At 43.8% G+C, this 22,438-nt stretch overlaps 4 protein-coding genes across 4 annotated transcripts; 3 read left to right on the forward strand and 1 right to left on the reverse strand.

The window, feature by feature from the left end:
- Positions 1 to 596: 596 nt before the first annotated feature.
- On the forward strand, positions 597 to 7,087 carry LOC4332050 (protein RIK). Its single transcript, XM_015774808.3, has 12 exons — positions 597 to 785; positions 927 to 1,155; positions 1,258 to 1,356; positions 1,470 to 1,504; positions 1,582 to 1,657; positions 2,440 to 2,550; positions 2,889 to 2,975; positions 3,190 to 3,283; positions 3,377 to 3,494; positions 3,935 to 4,430; positions 5,935 to 6,466; positions 6,556 to 7,087. The coding sequence occupies exons 1-12, from the start codon at positions 724 to 726 to the stop codon at positions 6,678 to 6,680; spliced, it is 2,064 nt and encodes a 687-aa protein (XP_015630294.1). The 5' UTR covers positions 597 to 723; the 3' UTR covers positions 6,681 to 7,087.
- A 213-nt stretch (positions 7,088 to 7,300) lies between these two features.
- Positions 7,301 to 12,461, forward strand: LOC4332051 (probable inactive purple acid phosphatase 1). The gene is made up of 12 exons (NM_001417362.1): positions 7,301 to 7,627; positions 7,915 to 8,006; positions 8,120 to 8,186; positions 8,289 to 8,411; positions 8,580 to 8,672; positions 9,037 to 9,166; positions 9,371 to 9,452; positions 9,570 to 9,702; positions 10,134 to 10,339; positions 10,426 to 10,551; positions 10,912 to 11,221; positions 12,039 to 12,461. Exons 1-12 carry the CDS (start codon positions 7,448 to 7,450, stop codon positions 12,342 to 12,344), a joined length of 1,848 nt encoding a protein of 615 aa, NP_001404291.1. The 5' UTR covers positions 7,301 to 7,447; the 3' UTR covers positions 12,345 to 12,461.
- A 514-nt stretch (positions 12,462 to 12,975) lies between these two features.
- Positions 12,976 to 16,473, forward strand: LOC4332052 (replication protein A 70 kDa DNA-binding subunit B-like). The gene is made up of 12 exons (NM_001417363.1): positions 12,976 to 13,210; positions 13,349 to 13,495; positions 13,595 to 13,819; positions 13,924 to 14,101; positions 14,216 to 14,483; positions 14,572 to 14,674; positions 14,770 to 14,894; positions 14,979 to 15,057; positions 15,138 to 15,282; positions 15,388 to 15,548; positions 15,638 to 15,758; positions 15,969 to 16,473. The coding sequence occupies exons 1-12, from the start codon at positions 13,065 to 13,067 to the stop codon at positions 16,161 to 16,163; spliced, it is 1,893 nt and encodes a 630-aa protein (NP_001404292.1). The 5' UTR covers positions 12,976 to 13,064; the 3' UTR covers positions 16,164 to 16,473.
- A 368-nt stretch (positions 16,474 to 16,841) lies between these two features.
- On the reverse strand, positions 16,842 to 22,175 carry LOC9268873 (ninja-family protein MODD-like). The gene is made up of 4 exons (NM_001417364.1): positions 22,055 to 22,175; positions 21,422 to 21,902; positions 18,116 to 18,490; positions 16,842 to 17,504 (listed from the first exon to the last, which is right to left on the reverse strand). Exons 2-4 carry the CDS (start codon positions 21,834 to 21,836, stop codon positions 17,089 to 17,091), a joined length of 1,206 nt encoding a protein of 401 aa, NP_001404293.1. The 5' UTR covers positions 21,837 to 21,902; positions 22,055 to 22,175; the 3' UTR covers positions 16,842 to 17,088.
- Between the last annotated feature and the right edge of the window lie 263 nt (positions 22,176 to 22,438).

Below are 22,438 nucleotides of genomic sequence, written 5' to 3' on the forward strand. Positions count from 1 at the left end.
CTCTTTTTAGCACTATCCAGCTAGCACTCTCGGTGTAGTTGTGTCCATTGTGATATTGTCACACTCAGAACAAACAAAAACGTTTATCACAAAAAGAGAGAATTAAAACATTCACTAGCCGGTATAGCCTATATCTAAGATCACAACAAATCAATAATCTATGGAAAGTAGAATTGTGGCATATGGATTGGTGAATTATCCATAATTAACCACATTTTAAAAAATGGTAACTTATTTGGAATTTGAATTACATCTAATGGTGGAGATGGCAAAAATTAGCACATTTTACTTGTTAGCTAGCTTATCAACGTAACCATTATTTTTTTTGAAATATAATAATTTAAAATTTAATATCAAATTACGTGGTCGTTTATCACTTTATTTTACAATATCAACTTTAAACAACTATAATAATACAGTTTTACGTATAAATTATGTTATCACCTTTTCATTTTTTTAAGCTCATTAGCTGTGACGTAATCAATCATAGCGAGCTAAAATCTAAAAAAATTTATATCGCCAAAGTGGAGTGGCCGACCAAAGCTGCCACGACTCCGAGCCGGAAAACGTTGCGTCCACCGTACGATCTCGGCTCCAGCCAAACCCTCCTCAGCAACCGCACGTTTCAGGCTCTCAGCCGCCGCATCCCATCCGTACTCGCCGCCGCCGCCGCCTCGCCCGTCGGTTCATATCGATTCCTGAGCCTCCCGCCGGCGAGCACCCATGACGGAGGACCGCGCCCCCAAGGTCCCCGACGAGCCCGCCGCCGCCGCGGCCAAGCAGAGGTGCGACCTCCCTCCCTATCCCTTCCTCGCTCGCTCCCTCCCCTGTCGCCGGAGCTCTCGCAGATCTCCCGCCATTCGCCGCGAAATTTCTCGCCACGCAACGGACAGGCGCATCTGATTTTGCGTGGGCTTGTGATGTAGGAAGAAAAGGAAGTGGGATCAGCCCGCGGAGGATGTCGTCGCCGCGGCGGCGGCTGCTGCTGCTGTGGCGGGGTTGCCCGTGGTGAACATCGGTGCCCTCTCCGGCGTGTCGATCCCGGGAGCCGCCGGTCCGTTGGGGAATATAGTCGCTGTGCCCTATACTTTGCCGGTGCATCTGGCGCCTTCGGTGCTCCAGACCGCCGCGGCAGCGGTCCAGAAATTGAGTCAGGTGTGACAATGATGTATTTTTCGTAAGTATATCAATATGTGTTGATTAGGCAATTCAGCACACGGTTCTAAAATTTTGTCTGTGTACATCTTGTTTCTTCAGGCAAAAATGCCTGATGAGCTAATAGCAAGAGAAATTGTTATAAATGACGCCGATCCGTCTGTGCGATATAAGCTTACGAAACGGCAAACTCAGGAGGAGGTAAAATTCCTTAACGAGACAATTGTTATGTGCTTCCTGTACAGGGTTAAACACCATTTTTGCGTAGATCACTTTGTGATAGCAGTAATAATGATTTGCTGGATACTTAACAGATTCAGAGATGTACAAGCACTGTCATCATTACTAGGTAAGCCAGGCAAAACGTAGATGTGACTTGTGACTGCGATGGTCCCTTTTGATATTTACTTGCTTTGACCTAACCAGGGGAAGATACCATCCACCAAATGGACAAACTGATGGTGAGAAGCCACTCTACTTGCATATATCTGCTGGGTCTCAGGTAAATCTTGTTCATATCATCAAATTGAGCCTCCATGTTATTTCCTGTCGTACCTGGGAGCTGTTAATTATTTGAAATCTGAATTACTAATTTTATCTGAATTTCTTGCATTGCAACTATTACATAATCACATAAACTCATGTAAATGGATGTTTCGATGGGCTATCCACATTCATTAACTATCTCTGCAAGTCTTCATTGAATTGTTTTCTCTATGATGGTGGTGTCAATTTATATGTTCGTATTTTATAAGTAACAGTGACAAGTACCATGATTTGATAACTAAATTTTGTATCTGTTACTACCAGATTGGCTATTACTTCTTTAGCTCCAAGCCTCCAACTAACATCAAGTGTTGGGAGTTAGGACTGAATTGGTCCTAGGTTTCTGATTTCTGTTCAACTAGGAAGCTTATATAGTAATGGAGTATGCACCTTTGATGTTATAAATGTTATAGAACAGTGATTGCAACAGTGTTTTTCTTTAGAAAATCAGATGCTAGTTTTCTGAACCTATGCTGATGTTTGATACAGCCAATAATTCAGTATGCCTGTCTGTTTGGCACAACACTCTCTAGTTGTGCAATGGTGTTCTGCTATTCTTTCACAGTGATATCATCCATCATTATTGCTGTTGTAATTTCAACAAAAAACTACATGGTCCATGCCATTTATGTTGCAGCATGTTTCAGTGATTGCTTTTAGTATAGTACAATACCTGTAGTACAAAAGATCCTTTTTATAGCAAGATAATGGTATGCTAATATTTTCCCCCAACTTTAGCTAAAAGATACTGCTGAGCGTATCAAAGCAGTTGATCGTGCGGCTTCAATGATTGAGGAAATTTTAAAACAAGGCCCAAACCCAGAAGGCACTATCCAGAGCAACGGACAGGTCTTCCCTTCATATCTCAGTCTGTTTAATATATGATATCTAATGGATTAATAGGCACCAAACCAAATATTATAAGTACACATGTCATAATCCATCTCTGTTATTCATTAAATGTGTTAATACATGGTCTGGTTAGTTCATTCATAATTATGTTGATGCAATCTTGAGAAGGAAAATAATAATCCACATATATGGTTGGTGCTTGTATTATTGTTTCCTGATTAATATGGAACCAGTTACAGTGTAGTTTTTTTTTCAAGGGGAGCAGATAAATAATTACTACTTAACATATGGCAATTCTTGTTGAGAAGGCTAACATCTTCCTTTTGATGTTACAGGCCGTTCATCCTTTTAGTGCCTCAATATTTTTGGGTTTTCATGCAGATCCATCACTTAACGTTGCAGCTTGGGTTCGTGGTCCAAATGTATGTTCTCGTATTTTGTAAAATATTAAGCGTTATTGGATAATTCAACCATGCCATTGTTGCTATTACTGTCAGTATTGTTTTATGAATTCAGTCCAGTTCTGTTTACCCGTGGAAAAGAAAAGAAAACTAATCTTGAAGCTTTCTCTGGCATCCCAATTGGGATGGGAGAAACTGTTTTTGTGCTGCTGGTGCTTCTGATTTCTTTATGCAGGATCAGTACATAAATCACATCATGAATGAAACAGGGGTCACTGTTGTACTCAGAGGAAAAGGTTCAGGGACTCCGGTCAATTGTCATGCTGAAGGTCTGTAGTTTATTTTGGTAGCTCTTGGAAACTCGTGAGTTGGGAAGCATATTACTTCTGTTCCTTTGTGTAATGTCTATTGCTATACTACAGCATCACAACAACCTCTACACCTCTACATCTCAAGTATGCATGTGAAGAACCTAGAAGCTGCAAAAGTTTTAGCAGAAAACCTTCTAGATACTATAGCAGCTGAATTTGGTGCTTCCAGGTCTGTAAGTTTGGAATTTTTGTTTTGTGAAATTATGGATTCTTTTGCTTTAGTATCGTTCATTATAACTGCCCTTATAAAAAAATATAAATTGAAATTTTACATGATCAGTTGGATTTTAGTTATACAAATACCATGCTTCAGTTATGCTATGATTAGTCACTAATTCATCTTCTCTTTTCGTATTTGCCTCGAACTATTCCTTTTTTGTTGGTATCATTATAGTTGTACCAGTAAATGCTTTATTTATCTTGCTGAATATTAGTACTAGTAAATGCATTATCTATCTTGCTGAATATTAGGGTGAGAGGGTCTTATATCCAGACATTTCTAACCCATTTGCACTCGCCTGATCAGTAAAACATGGATTGATTCTGTTCTTAGAGATTGTATCGTACCACAAAGTTCTAAGTATATTTTCATTTTCTTTTGTATGGCAGAATTTCTTCTTCAAAAGTATATGGTGCTGTTCCACCTCCGCAGCAATTATTGGATGGTGTACAAACGTCAGGAACAATACCAGATGTACACCCTACTTTAGGCCCTAATGTGTTAACCGGAGCATCACATTCCTTTGCATCTACTGGAGCTAATGCTTCCTTAGTTGCTCCTTCAGTGACATCTCAATCTGGGGCCCCGTCTTATTCTGTGGTTTCACCACCTAGTAACCTGATATGTCCTAGTCAACCAGCAAATGGTGGGACATTTTATGGTGGCTATGGGGGCATTTATCCCCAGGCAACTCCATTGCAGCAGGTTGCATTAACACTCAAGCATGCTTCATCATCATCAACCCAGGTTGTTTCAGCGACGTCTACATCAACAAGCACTGTGGCAATGGTGAACCCTTGTTCACACGCAGAAGCAGATAAACGCTCACAAAGGAGGAAATTCCAGGAATTACCAGTTTCACAGGGCGCAACCACAGAAGTTCAGGTAGCATTTACTTGAATAGGCACCACTGCTATTGCCCAAAATTAATATTCGATTGAAATGAGCAGCAGTGTTACTTCATTTGCCTATCTCGGACATCTTTATGTTTCCACCACTAAAAAAACCATCCACCCATGAATTCATTTCCCCTGATTCATGTCGAACCCCTCTCTTCTCTACAATGTTGGCGTAGATGCCCCTCCTGTCTCTCTCTCCACACCATTCTTAGTGTTCCATCTCCTACGGACTGCCACGCACCATCTTTAGTCCACTGATCTAATATCATATGTACATGGTTTTCAAAGCATTTGATACCATAGAACCCTGTGAAATTGATTTCGATTCTATATACAGTTGATGTTCTGATGGCATCGCTACGTAAGTCCTTGCATCATCCTATTTGAAGATGTGATTTCAGTGTCATTGTCGTAATAGTGCTTTTAATATGGTAATGTCTTCAAAGAAGGAACTTGTGCTGCAGAATAAGCAAATGTTTTTTTAGTTCATGTTATATATTGCATATGCAACCACATGAACAAATTGAATGTTTAATTATTTACTACTGTTGAGAAATCATAACTTCATTTATACTAGAAAATCTACGATTCAAAATGTGATGTGAAATTTTCTTTTCATAGTGGTCCTTCAATGTTTACCAGATTGGCACGTTTTTTCTTTTTCCAAGACTGATTTATCTGCTACTGACGTTTTATTTCATTCCAGGTATTTTCTCTGACCTTGTCTGAAGCTCACAGGGTGGTAATAGAATGTGAATTTTTCACAGGGCTTGTTACAAGCTGGAGTTTTCACCAATGGAGTTTAACTGACGAGAGTCTTCTGCTTCTGAATTGGATTATTGCTTGTATTTTTTGATACTACATGAGTTTTTCAACCCGTAAATTGAATTAGCAAGGCACAGTCTTCTGCTTCTAAAGTGGATGACTGCTTGTACTATCTTGTTACTAACCCTTTGTGTTCAAGCTGTTGATGCCCACAAGAAGACTTCGTAAAGGACTGCATTTTTACCATTCCTTGAATTTGAAATTTGGTAGTTTCTTAATAGGTTTAGGTACAATTTGGTCAAGTTTTTTCCTTCCTTTTCAGTTGGAGAAATAGGTTCAACCATTAAAGTTTTGCACGTTAAAGAGTTCTCACTCAGTGACATTCACAAGTAGTCCTAGAAAAGCAGAAACTTCTTAGCCTAATGAAACAATAGTATTAATGCAGTACCTTTTGCTTTATTTCTTTGTAGACACTTTTTATGAAGTTTCCGTTATGCTCTTTAGTTATATGAACTTTAGAAAGATGTAAGTTAATCTCTATAACTCTGCATGGTTAACTGATATCCATGTATGATGCTTACCAGTCATAATGCTTTCAATTTATGGATTTGTGCTGTTTATGCACAAATTTTGTTGATTTCATCCTTTATTTGTATTTCATTGTGTACTATTTACTCTAATGCAAAGGAATTTGATGGAGAAGTCTTTTTGTTTCATTTTTCCAGAACTCACAACAGAGGTCCAAATTTGTTAAGACAGGTTTAGACGGTTTAGGTAACATGACCAATTCATCGATTGAACCTCCAATTAAAGTTCAGCCTGGATCAAATGGGATGCTTCTTCAAGATCAACCGCATGTTTCTGCACATCCATCTGCATCCAAGAACATGCTGCCGCCACCACCACCACCACCCAGGAACATGCTACCCCCACCTCCCAAGAGCATGCCTCCGCCACCACCTAAGTTTCCTTCAAATGAGATGTCAAGAAATGAGGATAGGTGTGCAGATTTAAACAAGCCAATGGCACCTCCGAAGAGCATGCCACCCCCACCTCCCAAGAGCATGCCTCCGCCACCGCCTAAGTTTCCTTCAAATGAGATGTCAAGAAATGAGGATAGGCGTTCAGATTTAAACAAGCCAATGGCACCTCCGAGATCCTTGGACGTGAGTTCAGTCTCACCACCAAATTTGTATTCAGCACAATTACCTTCAAAGGAGCCTAGAGTGGTCAAACCTGGTGGGGCATCTGTTTCTGGTAATGGTGGAACACTATAATATCGTTGTTTTCTACATAGTGACAGAACCAATCCATCTTTACTGAACTTCTTTGGCATTCATTTGCAGATACTCTGCTGAAGCTTATGGATTATGGAGATGACGATGAAGAGGACAACATCGATGAGACGAATAGCGTGCTTGGAGGGAACCCAACTTCCATTTCTGGGCAGAAACCGTTTTGGGCTGTGTGAAAAATTAGTTTGTTCTGTACTCCAATGCAAGTTGAGTGCAGGTAGAGAATGTTGCCTGACCTGATGCATCAGCTCAATGCCATTACGCTAACAGTTCATCGCTCAATGTTCTCAGTGTGAGCTATGTACAATATCCAGTTCCTTTTCTTTTGGGGTGGTTCAAATGTCGACGTGATGGTCATTTTTCTTTTGACATATAATCCTGTAGAAGCTAGTGTGATCAGGCAGGGCAAGGGCACTTGTCTGCACGACATTCAGAGTGCTGATGATGCTTAAGCCAATTTTTGCTAGCTTCTCTTGGATGCTGTATGTTGCTGGTTTTGTTAGTTTGGTGACCTTGACTTGTAAGATCAATGCAACAAAACCATGTGTTGATACATAAATAAGATCCCATTTTGACTTCGCAATTATGTGCATTAATTAATCTCTTGCAGCCTGCAAGTGTTGCATCTGAAGTCCCTAGTCATAACCACCAGAATTGCCACAAGGATATTCCACGGTTAAACCAAAGCATCTGCGGATCCAGCTCCGAACACAACGATTAGTCGATTAGATTACACATGCCCAACACGTCCCATCACTAATCTGATAAATCTTGCAGAGATTAACGCCATTTTCTCCTGCGTTCTCTTTCTTTCTTCGAGCCACTTGTGTTTTGGCTTAGACGCCACTCTTTCCTCCGTGCCAGCTCTGCGTTAATCATCTTCCTCCTCGCTGTACCAATCTCTTGCTGCGTTTGGGGGGAGCAAAGCGAGCGAGAGGCCGTGATGGCGGCGGCGGCGGCGGCGGTGCTGCACGCGCTGGTGGCGCTCAGCCTCGCCGGCGCGGTCGCGGCGGCAGGAAGAGGCGGGGAGCAGCCGCTGTCGAGGATCGGCATCCACCGGACCACCTTCGCGATCCAGCCGGGTGCCTCCGTCGACGCCTCGCCGCTCCTCCTCGGCCTCGAGGTACTACAGCTTTCTCAGCAACCTACTGTATCTACTAGCTCGTCAATTCAGCACTCGCTGCTGTTTTTTGCTCTTGTACGGACCTATATAGTTCGATGTAGTCAGCCATTACCACTTACCAGAGCTCGAGAGTTCTGATCCCAGTTAATAGTGCCTTAATTTAGTCGGTCGAGGCATATATTTGCATTTTGCAGCATTAGGATTTATAGGAGAATCAATCATGATTTTTTTTTTGAACTTCCATAGACCCACTGTATTCAAATTATTGGCTACCTTATCTGTTGCAGGGACAGGACAGAGAATGGGTGACTCTTACCTATAACAACCCCAAGCCATCGAAGGATGATTGGATTGGGGTGTTCTCTCCTGCTAATTTCAGGTACTTGCAATCCAATCATCCTGATGCTGGATGCCTGAATTGAATGCTTAATTAAGACAGCAAGAAAGAAGTTGAGATCTTATTTATATTTTGCCTTTTTGGCAATTTACCAGTGATTCTACTTGTCCATCAGAGAGCCAATGGGTTGAACCACCACTTCTATGTACAGCTCCCATAAAGGTTAGTGTTACATCCAGTTAGCCTTATTCCATGTGAACTGTAGATGAGACTTCAGAAAACTTGCCAATAACATATGCTGAAGGAGGCACAATTTTTTGGCAGTTTATATTTGCAAACTACAAGAATCTTGACTATGAGAAGACAGGAAAGGGATCCATGAAGCTTCAGCTAATCAATCAGAGGGAGGATTTTTCATTTGCATTGTTTTCTGGAGGCCTCTCAAATGTATGTGCCAAATTCTCCTCATTTATTTAGTGTGAAAACTTATTGTTGAACGATTCAGTTACCATGGTGGTATTTCTTGTATATTTTGTCTTTTCTAGTTAAAATACAATGTGACTGAACTATTATATGGTCTAACTTGCCTATGCCATGTCTTATATAACCTCACAGCCAAAGCTCATTGCACACTCAAAGAGAGTAACCTTCACGAACCCAAAGGCCCCTGTGTACCCACGCCTAGCGCAAGGAAAATCCTGGAATGAAGTAAGTATCATCTTGTTAAGTATTCCATAAGTAATGAAGTGAGTCTCAATTGAGCATCCTAGCCTGTGATCTGCAAAGGAAAATATCATTGCGGACAGAAATAAAATTTCGTTTATGGTCCTTTAGCACTTTTCAATGCAAGTAACCTATTTTTTTAATGGAATATGTTTATGAGCTCGAATGTCAAAGCAACAAAAACAGGAATGTAAGACATCTCAGATTGTTCCATTTAAGTGATATTTTTTTCTTCCGAAATAGTGTTTGCTTGTCTGCGTTGCTTATGAAACAAATGGGCACCAAAGTGCTTCTGCAAATCAGATCATACCATGTTTACAGAATAATGACTGATGTTAAGTGATTCTAGATGACAGTGACTTGGACAAGTGGATATGGCACCAATGAGGCTACACCATTTGTCAAATGGGGCCTACAAGGGCAAATCCAAAGCCTTTCTCCTGCAGGCACCCTTACGTTCAGTCGCAGCACTATGTGCGGTGAGTAAATTTTCATTATGTTTTTACTTGCTCAGAGTAATAATCCCCCATTAGTGCTGACAAGTGACAACTAAAAAAGAAACACATCTTAGAATAATGGTATAATGGCAGAGCAGTTGTAGATCAAATAACCATTGACATGTAACTTTTGACGAACCTAATAAGATGATAACATTGTCATGCTTTATGATGATTTTACCACAGGTCCTCCTGCTAGGACAGTTGGATGGCGCGATCCTGGTTTCATACATACAAGTTTCCTCAAGGATCTGTGGCCTAATTTCAAGTAAATGAGTGTTACACAACCTTGCTTTGTCTGCATCTGTGCCCTCTGTGGTCCTGTAACTATTCATTTGTACAAATGCAAGTGCCAACAAGTCTTACAAGTGAGTTTGTATTTCAGGTATACATACAGAATTGGGCATCGGCTATCAGATGGCTCTATTATTTGGGGACATGAGTATAGCTTCCAAGCACCTCCTTATCCAGGGGAAGACTCTTTGCAGCGTGTAGTCATTTTTGGAGATATGGGGAAGGTGTGAATATGATACCACTTACAATGTGCCTGTTTTTCCACGTTTATCTCCCAAAAGTGCAATAAATTATTAGGTAACTGATCACTGAATCGATATGGAACTCCATAGCTATTCAAAGTTAATATGGGAGATGTAGTACAACTTGTGCTTTAAATAAAATCTCTCAATTATATAAAAAAGATTAGATAGGGAACAATTAGCAGAAGGCCACCAAAGTGTGTCTTTATCTTTAGTTAGTAGTAGTAAATTGGTAATGACAATTATGCAAGTTAGAAAAGGTTGTACTCTTTATGAGTTCTATCATCTCGAGTCAAACTAACAAAGAATAAGATACTTAAGTACCTGCTACTCATGCTAAAACAAGAGAGATTATTTGCTACAAATTCGCTTTTCTCCTCTGGCCTTAATTGGCATTTGAACTCCTTGCACAGGCTGAGGCCGATGGTTCAAATGAGTTCAATGACTTCGAGCCTGGTTCACTGAACACGACCTACCAGCTAATTAAAGATTTGAAGAATATTGATATGGTAATACATATTGGGGACATCTGCTATGCCAATGGTTATCTGTCACAATGGGATCAATTTACCGCACAAGTTGAACCCATTGCATCCAGTGTGCCTTACATGGTTGGAAGGTACTCCGACTTGACGACAGAAACAAACCAAAGACAAGGTGGAAATTTCAAACAATGTTTCTGATGATATTGTTTTGTGCTTGCAGCGGCAACCATGAAAGAGATTGGCCTGGATCAGGTTCCTTCTATGGGAATTTGGATTCAGGTGGTGAATGCGGTGTACCAGCTCAGAATATGTTCTACGTGCCAGCAGAGAACCGTGAGCAATTCTGGTAGGACATTTTTTCCCCTGAATTTTGTGAAATACTATACGAAACCTGGATATTTTAAGGCGTACCACTCATACATGTGACCACTTATCGAGACATTCTGGTTCACTAGACGATCATGCGTAAACATGCTTTTCTTATATACACAGATCAACATTAACAAATAACAAGCTATCATGTTTTTTTAGGCTGTACTAATAGCTAAAATTCATTGATCTCTCTTACTGAACACAACCAACTCTGCATAATCTCATCTTTCTTAGTACGGTCCATCAAAATTCTGAACAAAAAGCTACTACAAAAGATTATGGCCCCAATAACCTGCAGTCCTGCACCTGTTAAACCCTGAGATCATCCTTGCAGGTACTCGATAGACTACGGCATGTTCCGTTTCTGCATAGCCAACACCGAGCTCGACTGGAGGCCAGGCACCGAGCAGTACAAGTTCATCGAGCACTGCTTCTCCTCCGTCGACCGGCAGAAACAGCCGTGGCTCATCTTCCTCGCCCACCGTGTTCTCGGCTACTCATCAGCTAGCTTCTACGTCGAGGAGGGCACAACCGAGGAGCCCATGGGCAGGGAGAGCCTCCAGCCGCTCTGGCAGAAGTACAAGGTCGACATCGCCATGTACGGCCATGTCCATGGCTACGAGAGAACCTGCCCAGTCTACGAGGTATATGAGCACTGTTACTCTTCCGTTCCCATACAGTTACTATTCTAGGTTGTTTAGTGTAGATTATGATTTAAAGAGAAGATTATAGTGCCCGTCATTGAATGGTGTATGTTTAGGTGTGAGAGAGTAGTTGGAGATTGGAGATAGAATAAAGAGAAATTTGAATTGAATGGTGTATGGTTAGGTAGTTGAGGGAGGGGCGGATCCAACGTGGGTGCAGGGGGAACTCTATACCCATGGATACCTCCCGGAGCACTCCTTCGATTTTTTCACCATAAATGATAAACTAAAGGTCCTTAAATGGCTAGAGGTTAAAGAAACTGCATAATTGAGCCCCCCCTAATTTTTTTTGTTCCTGGATCCGCCCTTGTTGAGGGTATAATAACGAGATATTTGAATGGAAGGTAATTGATAGGGTACTCCCTCCGTCCCAGAATATAAGAAAGTAGGTAAAATTAAATAGAAAGATATTGTGATTGGTTCAGAAAGAGGTAGGTGGGAAAAGTAGATAGTGGATAGTTGTGATTGGTTAGGAAGAGAATTATAGTTAAGAAATTATTATATTTTGGAGCAAATTCTGAGTGCTAAAAGTTGTTATATTTGGGACGGAGGGAGTAATATGAAGTGATAACTATTTTGAAATAAAATTGAATCCTACTATTTTGAGATAAAATTTGAATCACACAGGGACAACTATTTTAGAAGTATAGAACGTGAGAACAGCTAAAGTGTAAAGTATGTGTATTTCTTGTGAATTTATGGCTGTGGCTCTCATTTTCTGCTTGTGTTTTACTGTGTGTGAAATGTGTGCATTCAGAATGTGTGCGTGGCGAAGGCGGCGAGCCACTACAGCGGCGCGTTCACGGCGACGACGCACGTGGTGGTGGGCGGCGGCGGGGCGAGCCTGGCGGACTACGCCGGCGTACGGGCGCGGTGGAGCCACGTCCAGGACCGGGACTACGGGTTCGCCAAGCTGACGGCCTTCAACCACACGGCGCTGCTGTTCGAGTACGTCCGGAGCCGCGACGGCAGCGTGCACGACAGCTTCACCGTCTCCCGCGACTACCGCGACATCCTCGCCTGCGGCGTCGACAACTGCCCCACCACCACCCTGGCCTCGTGAGGATCTCGCCGAAGCTCAGGTTGCTTACTGCTGCTGTGCCGTAAGCCAATTTGTACATTGTGACATTGAGAATTTGGGATGCTTGGCTTATCAATCCAATTTGATCTGAGACTGAAATAACGGCCGTGAAACGCAACTACGACGCCGGCCGGAGGCAGGCTACGGCGAGCGGCGGCGGACCGGCGGTAGGGGGGATTCCGCCGTAGTGTCGTTCCTTCACGCTGAATAGTGGGCCCCCATGGAAAGCACGCTTATGGGCCTCAAAACCCAACCTGGCCGAGGAGGCAGCTCCCCCATCTCACTAATTGGGCCGTATTAGTCTCGGCCCACTACCTCGTTCAGGCGAACGTGATGATAAAGCGGCCCGGCCCATCTCTCTGGCTCGCACTCCGCCTCCGCCACCGGCGCGAAAACCCTCCAAAATTTCTCCCGCCACAGCTCAAAAACCGAGCCAAAAAAAGAAAAACCAGACGCGGCCGTTCGCGCGCGGGGAAGAAGAGGAGAACGCGAAACCCCGCGGCAAAAATCCCACCGAAACGCCATCTCCTCCCCCTTCCCGCCCGCGCGCTCGCCTCGCCTCGCCAAACCACGGCGTTATAAAGGCGCGCGGATCCAATCCTCTCCCACTCCCATTCTCCTCAACTCCAAACCATTTCCTCCCCATCGCCGCCGCCGCCGCAGCTGAATCTTCCCGCGTGAAGCCTTCAACTCGGCTCGGGGATGGATTCCGACGCGGCACCGTCAGTGACGCCGGGGGCGGTGGCGTTCGTCCTGGAGAACGCGTCGCCGGACGCGGCCACCGGCGTGCCGGTGCCGGAGATCGTCCTCCAGGTCGTCGACCTCAAGCCCATCGGCACCCGCTTCACGTGAGTGTTTCTTGTGTGCGATTCCTCTTTGATGAGCGTTCTTGCGATTCCGCGCCACGGAAAAACTCGCCCAGATCTGGGTGGGTTCTTGTTCTTCCTCAGCGACGAGTTCCTCACGATCTCTCTGTTGCGTTGCAGTTTCTTGGCGAGCGATGGCAAGGACAAGATAAAGACGATGCTTCTCACCCAGCTCGCTCCGGAGGTGCGCTCCGGCAACATCCAGAATCTCGGCGTCATCCGCGTCCTCGACTACACCTGCAACACCATCGGCGAAAAGCAGGAAAAGTACAGATCCGCGCGCTCCACCTGTCTGATTCTTCAGACCACTCGCGTTTCTTTGTCTTCTGAAATCTGAATCTCTGGTTTTGTTCATATGCGTCACAGGGTCTTGATTATCACGAAGCTCGAGGTCGTGTTCAAGGCGCTGGATTCCGAGATCAAGTGCGAGGCCGAAAAGCAAGAGGAGAAGCCGGCGATTCTGTTGAGTCCCAAGGAGGAATCCGTGGTTCTCTCCAAGCCCACGAACGCGCCGCCACTTCCTCCGGTTGTGCTGAAGCCCAAGCAGGAGGTGAAGTCCGCGTCCCAGATCGTGAACGAGCAGCGCGGCAAGTAAGCGATTCTTGCGAGATCCCCATCTCTCTTGTTCAGTTGTTTCTGATGCAGAATTGTTGGTGAGACTAACCTGCCGATTCTTGATGCCTTCCTGTTTGCAGTGCTGCTCCTGCGGCGCGGTTGGCCATGACGAGAAGAGTTCATCCTTTGATCTCCCTGAACCCCTACCAGGGCAACTGGATCATCAAGGTGCGTGTCACAAGCAAGGGCAACCTGAGGACGTACAAGAATGCTCGTGGTGAAGGCTGCGTCTTCAATGTGGAGCTCACTGATGTGGATGTAAGTGCAACCTACCGTGAAATGTTTATTCCGTAGGATGTAATTGCAGTTCATGAGCAATTCTGAATTCTTGTATGTTGATTGATGAGTTAATTTTGTTGGATCTGTGTACAGGGCACCCAGATCCAGGCAACCATGTTCAACGAGGCTGCCAAGAAGTTCTATCCGATGTTTGAGCTGGGGAAGGTGTACTACATCTCCAAAGGATCTCTCAGAGTCGCCAACAAGCAGTTCAAGACTGTCCATAATGACTACGAGATGACCCTGAATGAGAATGCTGTTGTTGAGGAAGCTGAGGGCGAAACTTTTATCCCACAGATTCAGTACAACTTTGTCAAGATTGATCAGCTAGGGCCATATGTTGGTGGCAGGGAGCTAGTAGGTAAGGCAATAGTGCTTTCAGTTCAGTGATGTGTTCTTGTTCCTACTTTGTGAATGTAGTGTTCTGACTAGTTTTACCCTACTTGCAGATGTTATTGGGGTTGTTCAGAGCGTATCTCCTACTCTTAGTGTTAGGAGGAAGATTGACAACGAGACGATTCCAAAGCGTGACATCGTTGTAGCGGATGACTCGTAAGCATCATTTGGCTTGTTAACTCCTTTCTTTTGATGATGTGAATGCTCTTTATGTTTTATGTGCTGATAACTTACATTTAATCTGATGGCAGGAGCAAAACTGTAACCATATCTCTTTGGAATGATCTTGCCACAACTACTGGTCAGGAGCTCTTGGACATGGTAGACTCTGCGCCTATCATTGCGATAAAGAGCCTAAAAGTATCTGACTTCCAAGGTATGTTTGTGTTACCTTCCTGCATGTGGTAGGATCTGAATTGGCGATTATGTGCTAACAGCATTACTACTATAATGTCGACAGGTTTGTCTCTGTCAACTGTGGGGAGAAGTACAATTGTAGTGAATCCTGACTTGCCTGAGGCAGAACAGCTCAGAGCTTGGTATTGTCCTAATCTCAAACACTCCTTTTATTATCTTTCAAACTATCTACTTTGGTCCTTGACGTTATTTTGGCAAACAGGTATGACTCTGAAGGCAAGGGTACTTCAATGGCATCAATTGGTTCAGATATGGGCGCATCAAGGGTTGGTGGCGCGAGATCCATGTACAGTGATAGAGTTTTTCTGTCTCACATCACAAGTGACCCCAACTTGGGTCAGGATAAGGTAAAATCTTGGAATCTTTGAAAGAAAATGGAATTGTTCTTGATGTTTAGTTTATTAGCACTTTCTAGTTGTGATTGTCCTAAATTTACTTGTTATGTTTTGCAGCCTGTGTTCTTCAGTCTGAATGCCTATATTAGCCTTATCAAGCCTGACCAAACCATGTGGTACCGAGCTTGCAAGACCTGCAACAAGAAGGTGACTGAGGCAATTGGATCAGGATACTGGTGTGAAGGGTGCCAGAAGAATGATGCTGAGTGCTCACTGAGGTAAAACTTTGGGCTGAATTACACCGTGCATGCTTGAATTTGAGATGATACAAAGCCAAAGCTAATGCTACACTGGTTCCTTTCTTCAGGTACATCATGGTCATCAAGGTCTCCGACCCTACTGGTGAGGCCTGGCTTTCTCTGTTCAATGATCAGGCAGAGAGGATTGTTGGCTGCAGTGCAGATGAGCTTGATCGGATTAGGAAGGAGGTAATTTTGCCAATCCCACAGTAACTTTGATTCACCTTCGTGTAAATTCTAGGCTTTAGTTTAACTTTGTGCGAATTCCAGGCTGTAGTTCAAGCTTGTGCGAATTCTAGGCTTCAGTTCAACTTTGTGCAGATTCTAGGCTTTAGTTTTCTACATGCCTAAGATTGCTATTTAAGCTGTGCCTAAGATTGTTGGTCTCAATTGTTTCAGGAGGGTGATGACAGTTACCTTCTCAAGCTGAAGGAAGCTACTTGGGTTCCTCACCTGTTCCGCGTCAGCGTAACTCAGAATGAGTACATGAATGAGAAGAGGCAGAGGATCACTGTGAGGAGTGAAGCTCCGGTAGACCACGCAGCTGAAGCCAAGTACATGCTCGAGGAGATAGCCAAGCTGACAGGTTGCTAGATGCAAAATTATCGGTGAAGCTTGAAGAGTCCATGAAAGCTTAGATGCAGTGTTTCGGTGAAGCTTTTGAAGTGCCTGTCCATGAAAGCTTTTGAGGTGTAATAGCTTTATAAATTATGGTTTCTCCACTGCAATTAGGTGCTAGCTAGTATTAGCCTTTTGTATTATAGGTAGATGCATGCTTAACTTGTTTTTGAGGCAACCAGAATGTGATGCTGTTATACAGCCGTTTTATCTTCAAATGTGATGGTTGCCTGGACAGATTGTGAAATTGATAATTGGAATCAGTAACTGGTTGATGTTAATTTCCTATATACATTGTTCCCATGTATGCCAGACTTCCACAGATGCTTGCACAGTTGCACTTACAGATTAGTCTCTGTTGTGCACTCCTTTGGGTTGATCATACTTTGTAGCATTTGTCTGCACTAGCCGTATCTAGTGTTTTACAATCATTCTTTGTAGCATTTGGGTTGATCATACTTTCAATTTTTTTTAAAGATCTGTCTGAAATTCATTGGTTTTTGTCGGTGGTTTCCGTGGTTATTCGGTATCAGGATTTTGACATCTCCATGGGTCATGCTGCTGACTGGCTGGGAAATTTGCAAGTAGTAGCTTGAACATACTACGAGTCCAGGAGATCTTTGTTGCCAGAGTAACTTGCACTAGGATGAATTTGTCACAACCTGCATGAACAAAAGCAGCTGCAGGAACCATTTAACAATGATCAATGGAGCCATGTTAACCACTTTTTATGTCAGCAGGAGCAAATCTCCCGCTGTCTCCTTAGCATAATAAACACTTGTAACATTAAGACAAGTCTCACAATCAGATTCTACTCTGAACTGAATTCTGAAGCTAAGGTGAAGGGCTGACTGAAGCTATAGTAACACTTGCAAGAGCAGCAGTGAGCTGACAGAGAGGTTCAGTATAAGGATGGCGGGATAGGGTTGACGACGATATGCCGAAGCGGGTTCGCGACATCTCCACCTCCGGCGTGCTTCACAAACTCAGCAGGGGTCAGGAAGCTGCCATGGCAAACACAGACAATCCTCACCTCCTCGCCTTTCCTGTACTTGTACAGGAAGCCTTCAACCCTCTTGCCATTGGGGAGCCCCTTGGTGCACACGCATGGCATCTCCTGCATCATGATCCTCTCCACATCTCCCATGCTCTTGGCTCTTGCCGCAACTCTTCCTGTAGCACGCAGCTGCTCTCCCCTGGAAGCAAGAGCTACTGCCCTCACCGCCAGTGCCGAAAATGGCGGTGTTGCTATGGCTGCTCCATTTCGGTGCTCAGTAGCGGCCGATGGAACGTTGTGCTCTTCGGCATCAGCAGATCCTGGAAGGACAGACAAACAGGCCTTAATGAGAAACATAAGCAAACCTCATGAAAGGAAGTAAGGAAGTAAGGAAGGATGACCAATTGCTGATATTTTCATCTAATAACATAACCTATTGATCCTTGTCATACATGTTTTGTGTGGACCCTCCATACTTTCAAGTCTGGAAGTAGTTTCCATCCTTTGACCGGAGGCAGGGCCATGCAATCCAGGCCACTAAATTAGGCATTTGTTACAACATAATTTATTTTAGTCGATCTGCCATTTAGGAAAAAAAACATTGCGCACAGCGGCTAACAACATAACAGTATCTGGCACCAACCATCCATGCCCAGTTCACATTCAAGACATTTGACTTGAAACTCGCACAAATGAGAGCAATATAAATAAATTGAGCATCTAAAAGCCCTCAGACATGAGAGATCTACATGAACATAATGGAGGGGCAAAAGTTGTGACAAGCATAAAGAACAAAACATGAAACTACAAAATAGTGCAATATCATATCAAACAATCATGCTTGAAGCTAGATTGACAAGAAAATATTTTCACGTATCTATAATGCAAAACGACAAAACAAATGCAAAACGACAAAACGTAAGCGGTTTACCTTTCATAGCTGGAATATGCTTTGTTGGTATTCCGGACAGACTGCCACGTTGTTGAGTATACGTGGCACGGTGGACTGGAGGAAGTCCAGTGCAGCGGTTTCTATCACTGCTATGGTTCACATTTCCTCCCGTCTTCTTATTGCCTGTAGCAACATCATCGCAACTTTCTACTTTCTCAGCTCCTGCATTCATCTCCTCTAATATCTGCCCAACAGCCTCTTTGGAAATGTTGGAAGTGAGAGAGTTCCTCCTCTCAATTCTCTTCCTCTTCACTTCGAGTCGCTTCAGACTCTGAGCCTCCTTTCGCTTCCTCCATTCATCCTCGATGCCGGCAGGGAGTGAACTTGTTCTCATGAGAGTGTCTGTCATATTCACTACGAAAGAGAAAACATGGTTAGTTAAACTGTTCCGGAATCTGCCATATTCTAAATTAAACAGAAAACTGTAAGTTTCAGAATATGAGATAAACTGCCCGAAAGAAATGGGTTAAACTAAATTTGTTCGGTAACATTCTTATCGTACTCCCTTTGCATGTTTTGTTTTCTTTTGGAAATATGTAATATCGTAGCTACGCAATGTACTCCCTCCGATCAAATTTATTTGGCGTTTGGAGTTCGGACCACAATTGGCCCAACATCAATGACAAAATAGGCCCAGAACAATATATCGGCATGTCTGGCTAAACGATAGGTTAGAACGGGAAGAACAAGACACTTCAAAAGCAATGTGAGCATAAGGCTTTACTAATACGATTCTAGATTCTAGAAACATTCCTAGCACTACTTCACTTGGTGTATAAGCAAGAGTAAGGTCCAATTCCATGAATAGCTGCATTCCACCATCTTTTGTTTTTCACAGTTGTCCGTTGATAGGAGCTGTCTCTACCGACCTTTCGAACTCGTCTGTTTTGAACGCAAGTCCACTAGGTTGTTACAGTCAAGGGGTCTTCATCTTTTGCGCGACAATGAAATTACATCCATTGACGCCAACTATGGACTTTACTATTGTCGACCAATCCTTCCTAATTCACTTTTCTTAGGAAAAATGGTATGTTTTCCCTTAAACCAGACCAGTAGTAAAGTAATATCTGAATCCTCCCAGACCGCAGGAGATAGTTGCCTATCCTGCAGCTCACCAATTTCACATGCATCTAGGAGCTCATGCTGGGCAGGTTCAGATTACTTACTGTCCACAGCCCTAATGCAATGTCAGAACCAGAAGTTAGCGACAAGTTGGAAGGGGAGGGCATGCAACATGCAAACTCTAGTACCAAATCGCACTAGAATTGGAAAATTTAGGAATGTCTTCTAATGTTATTTTTGTTTCATCTCATCATATATGGCAGCATTAAAATGTAGTGTGCACAATGTGCGAGTAAAGCTCCATTCTTACATCATCACACCTATATGGTAATTTGAAAAATACAACACAACTAACGGGCTATTAGCTGCCTGTGAGGCTTGGCGTCTAAAGCCTAGTTAGCTACCCAGGTAGCATCAACCTTGATTCAACACCTACATATGTACATTGTGCTGTTGCACCTGCTATTATTGTTGTTAAATATTAGATAATGAAACAAAATGTAATTAACATCAACCGTCGCTGAACCCAACTTGAATTGCTCCATAATTAGCCAATGTTTGCGAGCTCCATGTACATTTCCACCATGAATTTGCTACCTGTTATTCGGAGTAACACAAAAACAAATCTGCTGATGTCCTTTGTTGCTAATATGCTAATAGAACATCTTGTATTATTTCTGGAAGCTTCAAAATAAACACCGCATTAGGTTAGGCTACCACTAACAAAGGGTACCAACATCCATCCAAAGACGTAACTCAATGTCTATGTAAAGCTCTTGCTTGCTGTCATTAATGAGAGGAATACATACATAGATTGCATTACAAGGATCAAAATCATTATTGACTAAGAAGTGAGGTGTGATTAGTTCACCATAAAAAAATTATGCCTCCCCCAAAAAGCTAGTTTCTATTTGAGAGTTGAAATTCATATATTTTACTTTAACTACCATTTTTAAAATTTTCAAATTATCAAAAATATGTTCTTGACGTTAACAAAATGGTGTTCACACCTCCCTTGGAAATAAAATGCTATGCAACCAATTAACACTTGAATCCACACATAGGACACGTTTCTTTCTGCTGTTGAAGTAGTGCGATTATTAAGTAATAAGAGAAACTATGTATTAGAAGAAACTTGGTAACCAGTAACCACTCTGTATCTAATTACTATTTCAGATCTTAGTTGTATGAAAGACTTCTTCAATTTCTACCATGCATGCTACCCAGGCTCAAACTAATTCTGCTAACTGCTGATGACTGAGTGTTAAGTTTCTTTCATGTGAGGAAGAGTATCTATGAATTGAGCAAAGGCAAAGCATAATTAGTCTTCCTTAATCTAGAAACATAAAAGATGATTTTTCCTTAATCTCGAGTGCTTATCGTCATTTGTTCATCACTGTAAACACTGCACCACGTCCACGTGTCCTGCCACTAGTCACTGAACTGTGGTAATAATCTTCACGGATAAAAAAAAAAAGCTTGCTGAATCTGATTGCTTAGTTGAATAAGATCTATGAATTCAGTTCACTACAAAGTTATCCATTCTAGCAGTTATCCATATTTACTTAATTCCCATCCTCACCCTTTGGGTTAAAAAGATTGTAGGCGTTCCTATAAAAGGAGTACTGAAGAAAGTCTACTGCAGGTGAAATTAGAAAGTTACAGAACAAGGAAGAATACCCATTAAGATTCTTTTTGCGCGTGTCATGTGACTTAAAGGGCTACTTGACAAGAACAGATATCCTGAAACTGACTTGCCAAGCCAGCAGCACGATCCTAAAAACTATATACTGATAGCAACCACATTTTTAGATGATGGAAGCAACAGTTGTAAACAGAAATTTTTTTTTTCAAGAGGGGTAAAACAGACGAATTTCACTGTTGGATAATTTAAGCTGTAAATCGAAATTACAGTCCTCGGTGTTAACGAGGAAGCACCAGTGATGGAAGATCTCATTAGCTTTGCCAAAGACCAACGCCCAAGCATCTTAATCCAAACTTTATTTACCACCAGGACGTCAGGTAAATGACATATGGCAGGGCAATTTCACATTTCCCAATGTGCATTTCACCTTGAATTCACCCAAACAATTCGTGTCTAATTTGCATAATTAGCAGCATATATTACCAAAGAATCGCAATTAACATCGGTTAGGTATGAAATCATAAAAGCTAAAGATAGATAGATAGCACACGCCCCCATGGAGAGAAGCGATGACGCACCTTCAAGCCTGCGCCCTTCGCCGTCCGACGAGCCCGATGACGGGCTCCCGCTCGCCGGCAGCCTCGCCGCCGCGGGCTCCGCCTCCGCGCCGCCGCTCGGGCGGCGACAGTTCAATTCATCCACACCCTGCTTTTTCGCCGCCTCCGCGGCGGCCACGGTCGGCAGCGAGCTCGTCCTGAAGAGCCCGGACGGCGGCGCCGACGGCTCCGTCGGCGCCGCCAAGATGGCCGCGACCGACGACGACCTGGCGAGCTTCTCCCCTCTCCTGTCCAGCCCGAACCGGCCGCCGAGCGACAGCCCGAGGTTGAGCTCCACCTCCTCAGCCTCCATGTCCACGCGCGGCCTCACCTCGCCGCGGGGCCCGTCTCCTCCCTTGCCGATGCCGCACAGCAAGTCCCTCGAGAAGCCCTCCATTCCGGCAAGCTAGCTAGCCAGCAATCACAGCAAGCTCTCGCATCCGAGAAGAAGAAGAAGAAGCGCCTGGCGTGAACCAAGAAACAGGGGAACACCAACGGTGGTGAGCCAAGAACTGACCGAGCGAGTAATCCGCCATTGCTGCCGCCCGCCGCGGCGAGAGAGAGAGAGAGAGAGAGAGAGAGAGAGAGAGAGAGAGAGAGGAAGATGCGACTTACGAGGATTCCTTGAGGGACTAGGTGGCCGCCATTGCGGGGAACGCGCGCCCTCGCCTGCGCCTCTCCGCGGCGGAGATGGGAAGGGAGGAGGAGGAGAAGAGAGAGAGGAAGGAAAAAAAAAATCCTCCTTTTCGGGGTCGGCTCGCTTTCGCTTTTGGGGCGTGGGGTTTCGTCGGAACGGCAAACACCCCCGGACGCGGCGCGCGACACGTGTCGACCCATCGACGACGCGTGGCGCGGCTCGCGCGCCACCTCGCGAGGAGCCGAGAGCCGAAGCCGACCAGGCCGCGGCGGGACAAACACCGCAGCTCGGGCTCACGGCTCAAGCCGACCATCGCCGTAGCCGACACGTGCCTTGAAAATTGAAATAGAGGGGAGCCGAGC

The sequence above is a fragment of the Oryza sativa genome, chromosome 3 (genome assembly GCF_034140825.1).
Source record: "Oryza sativa Japonica Group chromosome 3, ASM3414082v1".
In the NCBI taxonomy this organism is placed as follows: domain Eukaryota; kingdom Viridiplantae; phylum Streptophyta; class Magnoliopsida; order Poales; family Poaceae; genus Oryza; species Oryza sativa.

Coding starts and splice junctions, on each gene's coding strand:
- LOC4332051 (NM_001417362.1), top strand. CDS start 7,448: ATGGCGGCGGCGGCGGCGGCGGTGCTGCACGCGCTGGTGGCGCTCAGC. Junction 9,703..10,133: donor TTTTTGGAGATATGGGGAAG/GTGTGAATATGA, acceptor CTCCTTGCACAG/GCTGAGGCCGATGGTTCAAA. Junction 11,222..12,038: donor GAACCTGCCCAGTCTACGAG/GTATATGAGCAC, acceptor GTGTGCATTCAG/AATGTGTGCGTGGCGAAGGC.
- LOC4332052 (NM_001417363.1), top strand. CDS start 13,065: ATGGATTCCGACGCGGCACCGTCAGTGACGCCGGGGGCGGTGGCGTTC. Junction 14,102..14,215: donor TGGAGCTCACTGATGTGGAT/GTAAGTGCAACC, acceptor ATCTGTGTACAG/GGCACCCAGATCCAGGCAAC. Junction 15,759..15,968: donor TTGATCGGATTAGGAAGGAG/GTAATTTTGCCA, acceptor CAATTGTTTCAG/GAGGGTGATGACAGTTACCT.
- LOC9268873 (NM_001417364.1), bottom strand. CDS start 21,836: ATGGAGGGCTTCTCGAGGGACTTGCTGTGCGGCATCGGCAAGGGAGGA. Junction 18,491..21,421: donor CGAAGGGCGCAGGCTTGAAG/GTGCGTCATCGC, acceptor TCTCTTTCGTAG/TGAATATGACAGACACTCTC. Junction 17,505..18,115: donor GCATATTCCAGCTATGAAAG/GTAAACCGCTTA, acceptor CTGTCCTTCCAG/GATCTGCTGATGCCGAAGAG.
- LOC4332050 (XM_015774808.3), top strand. CDS start 724: ATGACGGAGGACCGCGCCCCCAAGGTCCCCGACGAGCCCGCCGCCGCC. Junction 1,156..1,257: donor CGGTCCAGAAATTGAGTCAG/GTGTGACAATGA, acceptor TTGTTTCTTCAG/GCAAAAATGCCTGATGAGCT. Junction 2,551..2,888: donor CTATCCAGAGCAACGGACAG/GTCTTCCCTTCA, acceptor TTGATGTTACAG/GCCGTTCATCCTTTTAGTGC.